The 10,953-nt window shown below is 44.1% G+C and overlaps 1 protein-coding gene across 1 annotated transcript in view; it reads left to right on the top strand.

Moving 5' to 3' along the window:
* Eif2ak2 (eukaryotic translation initiation factor 2 alpha kinase 2) overlaps positions 1-10,953 on the top strand; it is a 28,244-nt gene that overhangs the window by 2,400 nt on the left and 14,891 nt on the right. Inside the window, exons 2-9 of the mRNA XM_029470917.1 lie at positions 2,115-2,246; positions 3,524-3,644; positions 5,692-5,828; positions 8,491-8,611; positions 9,030-9,109; positions 9,229-9,277; positions 10,274-10,306; positions 10,524-10,557. Of these exons, the coding sequence (XP_029326777.1) occupies positions 2,131-2,246; positions 3,524-3,644; positions 5,692-5,828; positions 8,491-8,611; positions 9,030-9,109; positions 9,229-9,277; positions 10,274-10,306; positions 10,524-10,557 (691 nt within the window). The 5' untranslated portion in view covers positions 2,115-2,130. The remainder of the gene's footprint in view (positions 1-2,114; positions 2,247-3,523; positions 3,645-5,691; positions 5,829-8,490; positions 8,612-9,029; positions 9,110-9,228; positions 9,278-10,273; positions 10,307-10,523; positions 10,558-10,953) is intronic.

Genomic DNA, 10,953 nt, shown 5'->3' with positions numbered 1-10,953 from the left:
CACCAGGAGAGACGCTAAGTACAGAGCAGGAAGAGACTTGAGGACTGGGCCTCTGGATGAAAAGAAGATGAGGAGGAGCCAGGGAAGGAGGCAGAGAAAGCCCAGCTTGTGAGAACAGAGGAAACCCACAGAAACCTAAGCTAAGGGGGGTGGGGAGTTGAGGNGGGAACAAGTGACNGAAATTGGACTATTGGATTTGACAATGAATGAGCCCCTGGGACTCTCGCAAGAGCAGTCTTGGTGACTTGTAGAGGCTCCGGGGTCAGAATGATGCTTTTAAAGCAGTGATCCTCAACCTTCCCCTTAACACCCGCATGTTGTGGTGACCTCAACCATATTATTTTGATGCTACTCCTTAACTGCAATTTTGTTGTTCTGAACTACACTGTAAATATCTGATATGTGACCTCTGTGAAAGGGGTCACAGCCCACAGGTTGAGAAGAATCTTGCTTAAAATTTAAAAAGTAAAATTACGTTTCATACGGCATTGAGGATCAAACGTGGGGCTTTGTGTAGGTTACCCAAGCCCTCTACCAAAGAAGCTGTCTCCAAACCCACTAAGCCTAATGTCTTAAATGTTCCAATTCATTTTTAAACAGATACGTAGAAACAAAAATGTCCAGATTAGGCATAGGTGATATTTTGAGAATAAGTACACACTGTATAACGTTACATCAGGTCTAATGTAACCATACCCAGAAACAGTTCGCTGCCTTTCTCCTGGAGACATCTCACCTCTTTGTTCGGCTATTTCTCTGTGTTCATTGGAAAAATAATACTCAGGTTCTTTGCCTATTTCCTAAATAGGTGTGTGTGTGTGTGTGTGTGTTGCGAGTATATGTTCATAGTCATGTGTACATTTACATTTTAAAAACCTATTTTTAATGATGGTTCTTAAACATTTTAACTTTCCTTTTAGCCCACCACCCAGCAGAGGTGGTGGGAAAGAAAGGGTACAGGGGAAGTGGACCTGCCTAGAAAAGTTCTTTGGAGTAACTTTTGTCTGTTTTATCTGGAAATCGTCAGTTCAGTTCACAAACCTACAGCTTGATCCACTCTCAGACACTTCACGGATACACCGGTAGTCCAGTTCGGTAGAGTCAGGATAGCAAACATAAATCAGCAGTGGTCGTACTGCCTAGTAAAGACAGCCAGGCCTCAGCCTCAGCACAGGTCAGCAGGAGGGATCAGAAGGGACGCCAGGAGAAGTTCTCAGCTGTGCCTCTCTCAAGGGAAGTGAANATCAGGGAAGACACAACACCTACAGGCATTGTACAACTAAAGCAAGCCAAGCCCAGCCTCTATCACTGTCCACCGAGTCCTATTTGTACCCCTCCAAACATCACGTGTCCTCCACCGCTCTTGCCTCAGCACGTGTATCTAACGTCCCTCCGCCTAACAACCTGAGTCTGTGGAAGTGACAAGAAACTGTAGCGCACCATCAGAAATTTTTTGGTGCGTTTCTCTCTATGGAATCCTGACAAATGTAGCTCAACTACACATNTAAGGTGGACCAACACATGTGTGTTGTTAGCAGAGAATCTTATCATGCGTCTTTTCACGTTTGTTTTAATAGGACATCTTTTTACCTGTGTCCACTTCAGCTAAACTTTCCATCATGGGTTTGCCCCAACAAAGCACCATCCAACCAATTTTCCAAAGCCCTTAAATTTTCACTTCAATCATGTGTATACAGAGTTGTGTGTGTACATGTGTGTATGTGTGTACATGTGTATGTGTACTCATGTGTGCATATGTGTGTGTATATAATATATAGCAATATATGTATATATAGCCTTGTTTTGACCATAAACACCGTAATTCTACTCCTGTACTTTTTATACTTCCTCAGGCAGGGGAACAGACTGGAACATCTCACTTCTTGGAAGCCAAGTGTAGAAGAAGGGGCAGGGCCAGTAGTTTCTTAAATCAGATGGTCCAGGAGGAGAGGAAGAAAGATTTTGACATGAACTTTTTTTCTAAATTCATCTGGAGCTGAGACGAGTCATGTAGAGAAGCGGCCCCTGTCTCCTGTTCTCCAGTGGTGGGTTGGAAACACCAGATCTGATGTCGTCTGTCAGTGTCACATGTGTAGGCCCCTCTTCCTTTGCAGGCCACTGGGAGGAGAAATGGCCAGTGATACTCCAGGTTTCTACATGGACAAACTTAATAAATACCGCCAGATGCACGGAGTAGCCATTACGTATAAAGAACTTAGTACTTCGGGACCTCCACATGACCGAAGGTAGGCTGCCATCAGGAAAGGTGTGGTTGGGGCCAGGGAGGTGACTCAGTCATCAAGAGTTCTCACTGTGTAAGCATGAAGACCTGCGTCTGAATCCCTAGCACCCACATAAAAAGCTGAGTGTGCCTAAGTACATCCCTGTAAATCCAGTGTTGGGTAGAACAGAGACAGGAGGATGGCTAGGGCTTTGTGGCTACCAGCCAAGCTCTAAGTTCAGTGAGGGACCCTGCCTTAAGGGAATAAGGCAGAGTGATAGCATTATCTGGAATCCTTCTCTGACCTCTGGGTATGCACAAGCAATCTGCTCCCCCAGCGTGTGCATATACCACATACAATCTACGGAACACAAATGTCAAAGGATGGGAGGACCATGATCCAGGAAATGGAGATATAACTCAGTAGTAGTGCAGGGGCTTAGAATACACAGGTCCTGAGTTCAGTTCCAGGACCTTAGTAAAACAAACAGACGACAATGAACAGTCTGTCCCTTAAAGTGTAAAGTAGAAGGCACAGCTCTGGTGCAATTCAGACATTGGTACTTCAGCTCCATAGCAAAGCTGTCAGAGCCTGTGACAGAGTCCTTGAGACAGACGCTGGTCACCCCAGAAGCCTGGAGACAAAAGATGGAGGCTGGAGCAATGACTTAATGAGTAAACACATTGGAAGCCAAGCCTGGTGACCTGAGGTTTTTTTCTGGACCCCACATGGTAGAAGGAGAGGCTAGATTTCCGAAAGCTGTCCTCTGACTTCCAACAAACATGTCCTTTCATGAGTATGCAAGCAGCCCATGCAACATATACTCTAACCCACCCCACATCAAATAAATGTATACACATACATACGTATATACATACACACATACATACATACACATACATAATACATACACAGACATACACAGACATACATATACATACATAGAAAAAGCTAAGCACGGCAGTTCATGCTTATAATCCTAGCACTGAGGCAGCTGAGGCAGGAAGAATGTTGTGAGTTTGAGGCTGGCCTAGGTTATATAGTAAGACATTGTATCTAAATAAGCAAAGAAATAATAAATAACAAGAAGGATAAAGAAAAGGAAAAAGGAAGGAAAAAAAAAGTACAGACTTATCCCAGCTCTAAGAAGATATTGTTACTGAGGGTAGGTGCTTAGAGTCTGTCGTGAGCCCGGGTTCGAATCCCGAAAGGTACTTGTGTGGTGATGGCAACTGGAGCACTTTTCCTTAACTAAATTACCAGCTGAGTAATGTGTTGCAAATACTGTCTTTTTAAACCAGGTTTACATTTCAAGTTTTAATAGACGAGAAGGAATTTCCAGAAGCCGAAGGTAGATCAAAGCAGGAGGCAAGAAACGCTGCAGCCAAATTAGCTGTTGATATACTTGATAACGAAAACAAGGTGAGTTACTGCCTTTACCTCTGGTCAAAGGGCATCTGTGTGTGTGTGTGTGTGTGTGTGTGTGTTCTCTCATGGAGACCGTTTGTTCAAAGCTTTACTTTTTTTTTTCTCCTATCTGCATTTCTTCTGAGTGAGAAATACACCAGGAGATTTGTTGACAAAGCTGTGTACTTCTGAGCGTCAACTTACATGCTCTGAAGCCGAGGCTGTTCAGTGGGAGATGGGTTGGGCTGGCAAGGGCTAAGGAGGGGAGCTTCCCACCTCAGGAGATGAACAAAACAGAGAACACCATGCAAGACCTGGTAGGGGGAATGAGTCTCCTTGAGGGAGATTACGATTACAGAGAGCCAGCATACGAGACATCGCATCCCTGAAGATGCAAACCGAGTAAATGGCGTATTCACTACCAACAGCAAAACAGATTCCTTTGTCTCTAGGGAGCTGGGAGGGTTGTATGGTTCTGTGTGCTTAGCATGTGCAAGACCCTGGGTACAGTTCTCTAACATCACATAAGACTGTCTGAAGATATTTGAGCAGAAATTTTTTTTTATGAAATAAAGACATGATATTAGATAAGATAAACCTGGTCGATAGAGGAAAATACAGAAGGACCAGAAACAATACTGATTGGAGGGAAGACGGCAGGGGCGGGAGGGGAGCGATTTTAAAAACATGGTGGCAGATGATTAGAAAGTTTATGTTTTGTACGACAATGTCAAGACCAGGCAGTCGTAGCAGGGGCTGCAAAATGAGACATAAAGTGATTCGTGTGTGAGACAAGAAGTTTTACCTTTCAACATACTCTTATAACCAATTCAAAAGCAGCTAAGCGAAACCACTAATTCTCTTATGAGTAAGCAGAAAAACATTAGTCAAAAGGTTAGATAAATAGGGTTCCTCTCCTCTCTCAAAGTCGAAGAAAGACAATAACAACAACGACGGAAACTTGTGTAAAATAGCACAAAGGATAAACTTCAGTGAAGCAAATGACCAAACCAAGCTCTTTGGATAATGGAGGAGAAACTTTGGACCAACCCTGATCCGATGGAAACAGTGAAGGTTGAGATCATGATGAAGCTGCTTCTTCGTGCATCTTTTCCATCAAGCTGTGAAGCGGCACGGAGCATCCCTCCTGGGCTCAGCACGCTTGAAAGTGTTAAGATACTCCTTTTCATGGAAGAGGAAGGGAGATGCGTAGCTAGAGCATATATTGCTCTTACCGAGGACCAGAGTTAGGTTGCCAGCATGTCGGGGGCTCTGAGCCAACCACCTGTGACTAGCTCCAAGGGGTCTCAGCACTCTCCCAGCTCTTTGGGAAGACACACACACACACACACACACACACACACACACACACATTTTAAAGTAAATAAAGGTAATAAAATAAAACTTTAGCACCATTTGTTCTGTTTTGGTAAGGCAGTCTGGCCTCAAGCTTTGTGTGTAGCTCAGGCTGGCTTCAGGTTGTGTAGCTCAGGATAGCCCAAGGCTTTCTGTGTAGCTTGGACTGGCCTGGCCTCAGGTTCACTGTGTGGCTCAAACTGGCCTTGATCATTTTGCCTGACTCCCAAGGGCTAGCATAACAGATGTGCACCTGGCTTTTCTTAATGAAATTATGAAAGGAAACTGAGTGACTTAACAAATTGCATATTTATAAATGGCTTGGGAGTATATATTAAGTGTCCTTGCCATTCCAAAAAATACAAGGGGGGGGGAAGGGAGGAGGAGGAGGAGAAGTGCATGTAAGGTGGTATAGATGGTATATATGGCAATTATCTGAATTCAGCTATTGTGCAACATATGCATATTTTAAAACATGTTATATACCAAAATTATGTATTTTTAATGTAATATTAAGGATTTTTTAATTAAAAGAATTTATTTTTGCAGATTTTTTTATTAATAGACATATAGTTCACTTTTAATAAGAACCTATAACTAGGAAATCCATAACATGTTTTTTGTCTTTCATGTTACTTATTTAGTAATTTCATATGCTAGTTCATGATTTGTATTAAGCACATCTTTTTTTTTTTTTTCTTTGTAGGTGGATTGTCACACGAATGCATCTGAACAGGGCTTATTCGTTGGTAACTACATAGGCCTTGTCAATAGTTTTGCCCAGAAGAAAAAGCTGTCTGTAAATTATGAACAGTGTGAGCCCAACTCTGAGTTGCCTCAAAGGTGAGAGACTTCTACTGTTTCACTGTGTGTGAGCAGAGAAACTGAGGCACATCGTATGTAGTTTTCCAGAAATACTTGCCCCTTCTTATACATTCACTATGGAGGGTTTTAAATGATTTATAAGCATCTCTTTAATTAAAGTACCCAATTCCTGAGGCAAGAGAATGTGGTTCCCCTTTCCATCTCGCTGCTGGGTGCGGGAACTCTGCTTAGGCAGAGGAAACAGGAGAGCGCTATGTTGCAGGATTCTTCCCTGTCCAATCACATTAGGGCAGTGGGAGGTTTGTGATTGGACAGGAAGGAGAAGGGAGGCAGAGCGAGGTGTTGAGGAGTAAGAGAACAAGAATGGAGGCCGATGTGGTGGTATCGAAAGGTTAGAATAATTGGGTTAAAGCCTTATCATTATCATTTGGCTCTGAAATTATTGTATTGGCATCTGGTAAATTGTATTATTGTTGATACATAAATCTGATTGGCTAGTTAAGCATTAAGAGTCTTGATTCTCCCAGGCAATGGTAGCACATGCCTTTAATCCCAGCACTGGGGAGGCAGAGGCAGGCGGATTTCTGAGTTCGAGGCCAGCCTGGTCTACAGAGTGAGTTCCAGGACAGCCAGGGCTACACAGAGAAACCCTGTCTCGAAAAAACAAACAAACAAACAAACAAACAAAAAAGTCTTGGTTCTACCAGGTAATTAGGTGTTGTGAAAGCGAGATGACCTAGCAGGGTTGGCGAGTTGGTGGGCTGAGCGAGTGAGATCACCTGGCACAGGATCTAGCTCTCGATATTTCCCGCAACAGCGCTAGGCTACACTCCTCTTCTCAGCCGTCATGATGCTGGGGTGGCAGAACACAGCCGAAGATGGGGGCCCCAGCCCAGGTGAGATACAGCACAGGCTGAGGCTGAGGAAGCAGGCGTTCCCAAACTCCTGAGCATCCCGTAGCTGCTTAGCTCAGGGGAAGTGTCTGTCTGGAGGGCAGAGCAGCCTTCTGCAGGAGACTTAGGCTACCCGCTCTGTATGAGGACGTCTTCCCCTCGCAATTCTTGATGAGAGAGACAGTCCTTGCTTGTCTCAACTGTTTATGCATTGTTCATTGTGGAAAATGGGTGCATACGACTTACCCAGGGTGGACCAGAGATTAAATACCTTTTGCTGGAAGTAATAATATCTGAGAAGGGAAGCTTATTGGCTAAACCCTTGGGGCCCGGCCCATCTAGATACTTCATTAGCATGGAGAACGCTGTGTTCTGTGTTATGTGAGTAGTAATCTCGATCTTCATGTGGGGTGTCGTGGTCACATGTTCAAGGACAGAAACGGGATTGGAAGTACATAAAATGCCTACTATTCTACTGGTGTTTCTCAACCTTCCCAGTTTTTGTCTGGTGACACAGTTCCAGAGGTGGCTCAGCTGTTAAAAACACTGGCTGCTCTTCCAGAGGACCCCCAGGTTCAATTCCCAGCACCCACAGGGCAGCTCACAACTGTATGTAACTGTAAGATCTGATGTTCCCACACAGACGTACATGCAGGCAAAAACCAATGCACACAAAATAAAAAATAAATTTGAAAATTAAAATAAAAAAAGTTTGAGGCTGCGGGGTCTATCACAATCCAATTTGCTGGTTTCCTTTCTGAAATTTCAGTTATCTTTGGTCAGTCAGATGGAGGAAGACCATTTCAAAAACCTAGAAGTAGGGCATACTGCACTAATAGTTCTATTTTATTATTGGCTGTTAGTCTTTTTCTATCTAGGTTACGAGATGAACTTTATTATGGGAATGTTTAAGAAGAACAATGAGTTCGATATAATCCATGGTTTCAGTCATCCGCCAGCCCCCTGTCAATAAGAGGGGACTGCTGGTTTTTGGAGGTGCATCTGGGCAATTAGTCCACTAAACTTTTAAAAAAAAGTTCAGGATGCCCATGGATCAGGGACGAAGAGCTCTTCCCTTCCCTGAGGCCACAGCAGCTGCAACTGTGTGAGAACCATTCTGTCTGTACATGGAAACGACTCTATATCAGTTTCAGTTAGAGTCTTGAGTCTCTGCTCTTCACATTTGGATAAACGGAGAGCACAGATCAGCAAGACCGGTCTTAGTCCTACTGTGTGAAGAGCACAGTTGTGCGGGGTATGCTGTGTGAACAAAGGTTAGAACCTGGAGGTCCTGAGCACCACATCGTCAGTGTGCTGTCTTCCCCAAAGGCCACAGTACTGTACCCTCAGAGCTTAGCCCCTGTGAGCCCCGTCCTACCAACTGGTTTTCTTTCCTATTTGAACAGCTCTGGAAAAGGTGCTGGACCTTTCCTCTTCTCTTCCCTCTACTTGGGATTGAAAAGACTCCGTTTGGTTTTTTGTTTTTGTTTTTGTTTTAAATCATCACTTGGTGTTTTGCTGTCAGATCTTTCAATGAGGCAAGAAAGACTTAGATGTTGCCTGGGAAATGTAGACAAGGATATAAGCTACTCCTGGTTATTTACATTAGACTGATGGCCATTTTGTGGGGATTCAATTATGTGAGGTAGGAAATAGCAATCTAAATAAAAAAAATTCTTAGTCTGATTTTCAGGCCTTTATTTGTCTGTAGGGGCCTTTTCTTTTCAAAGTGTGCATTAGATGGACGATATTTTTGATATGTGAATGAATACTCTAATTTTTCCTAGATTTATTTGTAAATGCAAAATTGGGCAGACGATGTATGGTACTGGTTCAGGTGTTACCAAACAGGAGGCAAAGCAGTTGGCTGCGAAAGAAGCCTATCAGAAGCTGTTAAAGAGCCCNCCGGTATGTGTTGCCAGTTAGATTTAATTTATACAATCATGATTCCCTTTGAAATTGACTTCAGATTGCTTTGTCTTTATACTGCGGGCATTTGCCTATTGAGTAAAGAATGGTCCCTCCATCCTGTGTACCAACAATGACCCACGAACCATGGGGCCACGAGGGTCTGAGACATAAAAGTTCTATAGCAACTTGGGATTGCTTTTTAAAACTTAGCCCAAACGTCCATGAAAAAAAATGTGTTAATTTTGTGATTGCGATTGTGGAGTTGGTGGCCACGGGGAGAGTATGAGCAGTAGTGTGTACCCAGTGACAGACCTCCTCAGAGAGGCCAGTTAGCTCCCTGTGAACAGTGATGGACTGCCTCAGAGAGACCAGTTAGCTCCCTGTGAACATGCTAAGGGCTGTCCCCTTCTTTCAGAAAACTGCCGGAACATCCTCTAGCGTTGTCACATCTACATTCAGTGGCTTTTCCAGCAGCTCGTCTATGACAAGTAACGGGTGAGCTTGGGTAGCAACAGTGCTGGGCAGGCTGAGGGTGTGGCATGTCTGAGGCTGTGGGTCTGATCCCCCTCCCCCCCCACCAGATTGAATTCATCAAGGTTCCCCTTTTCTTGTAGTGTTTCCCAGTCAGCACCTGGAAATTTTTCCTCAGAGAACGTGTTTACGGTATGATACCAGCCTTGAAGTTTCCCATTTCACTTTTTCTCCTCACTTAGATGTGATCTTTCCATATGATTATGATCATTCCATAACTTTTACATTTCAATTTCATGTCCTTACTAGATTATGATATTAACAGCCATTGCTCCTTTTCTGTTCTCTTTATTAACTTTCATTCATATTAATTTCTCTTCTTCAAGGACAAAATTCTTCCCCACTCTCCCCCATCCTTTCCCACCCACTTTGTAACCCTTCCTTCCTTCCTCCCTCCCTCCCTCCCTCCCTTCCTTCCTTCCTTCCTTCCTTCCTTCTCCTTTTCCCTTCTTCCCTTTCCTCTCTCCCTCCTTTCCTCTTTCCCCCTCCCTCCTTCCCTCTCTCCTTCTCTCCCTTCCCCCCTCTCCTCTTTCCTTCACACTTTCCATCCCCTACCCCTACCCCCTCCCTCCTTGCATCCTTCCCTGTGCTGGGATTCAAATTCTAGCTATAAATAGGTATTCTAGCCAAGTTCTGCTACTGAACTCTCTCCTGGCCCTTACTTTTGTTCTTTTTAACGTTTCTATTATCTTCTTCTTTTTCCTTGTCCATTCAACTGAATAATATTTGGTGTAGTTCCACTCCTACTTAGAATCAGAACTAAACTTAAAAATCAGGCAATTTGTTGTAAAAATCCATCTATTTACTAAGAACTACAAGTCTGTAAGAAAAAGACAGTTGATCCAGTAGAANAGATATGGTCTGAAGGGATGTGCTNCACCTAAGTGGGCAGCGAGTGGGAAAAGATGCTTCATTCCCCTAGCGATGAGGAAAGTGCACCTCCAAACGGCCATTTGATGGCATGCCACAGCTGCTTGGTCGTGGCAATCCTGCAGTAAGCGTTGGTAGNGACTCAGAGAAATGGCCGACCTAGGAAGCTAATGTAAGGAACCTGGTCACGGGGCCAGCTCCCAAANTAAGACGATGGCTCTCCTCACCTGAAACAGCTTCCTTTTCCTTTTGTTGCAGAACGGTCTCGGAGAAAATAAAAGGAAATCAGGAGTGTGAGTATCATTGTGCACGGAACATATTTCAGACTAGGAATCTCTTTCAGACTCTGTCTATCAGACCCACCTGTTGACTGTGGCATTGACAGAGCATTGTACATGTGTGTTTGGGTGGTAGTTTCAGAAGCAGTGGAGAGCTTGAAACCAATTTAGCAGGAGAGAAACACAGAAACACACCACACACTCACACACTCACATCTTTGTATTTGTAGATACAAAAGCCCTGTGATGATGTAGCAGGCGACAGTGGTGGGCTTGAGGGAGGGGAGACAGGGCAGTGGCATGGCTTTGTGGGGCTAATTCTGGTGNCCTTTGAACATCTCACTGCAGATGGCTCACCATCAGAGAGTCATGAGGGCCAGAGGGAGGGGGAACCCAGGAGACCTTTGTCCTAAGGATGTTCTGAGTCTGAAGAAAAAGGAGGTGATAGCATGCCAGTGGCACGCATGTTCAGGTAAAAGTGAGATGCAGGAGTGAGANGCAGGAAAGAATGGAAGAGAATCAAAAGGAAGTGTTTATTCTGAAGTAGCTGAACAGTCCCTTCCTATCCCTCTGATGACTGATGCAAAATAGAAATTGACCGGTGCGTGGGGCGGAGCCTGCTCTAAAGTTCTATAGGTTGCTGTTTTGTCTTAGTTTTCT

Source organism: Mus caroli, chromosome 17, assembly GCF_900094665.2.
Source record: "Mus caroli chromosome 17, CAROLI_EIJ_v1.1, whole genome shotgun sequence".
Lineage (NCBI taxonomy): Eukaryota > Metazoa > Chordata > Mammalia > Rodentia > Muridae > Mus > Mus caroli.
Note: the sequence above shows the minus strand (reverse complement) of the source record. Positions and strands in the feature narration are given on the sequence as shown.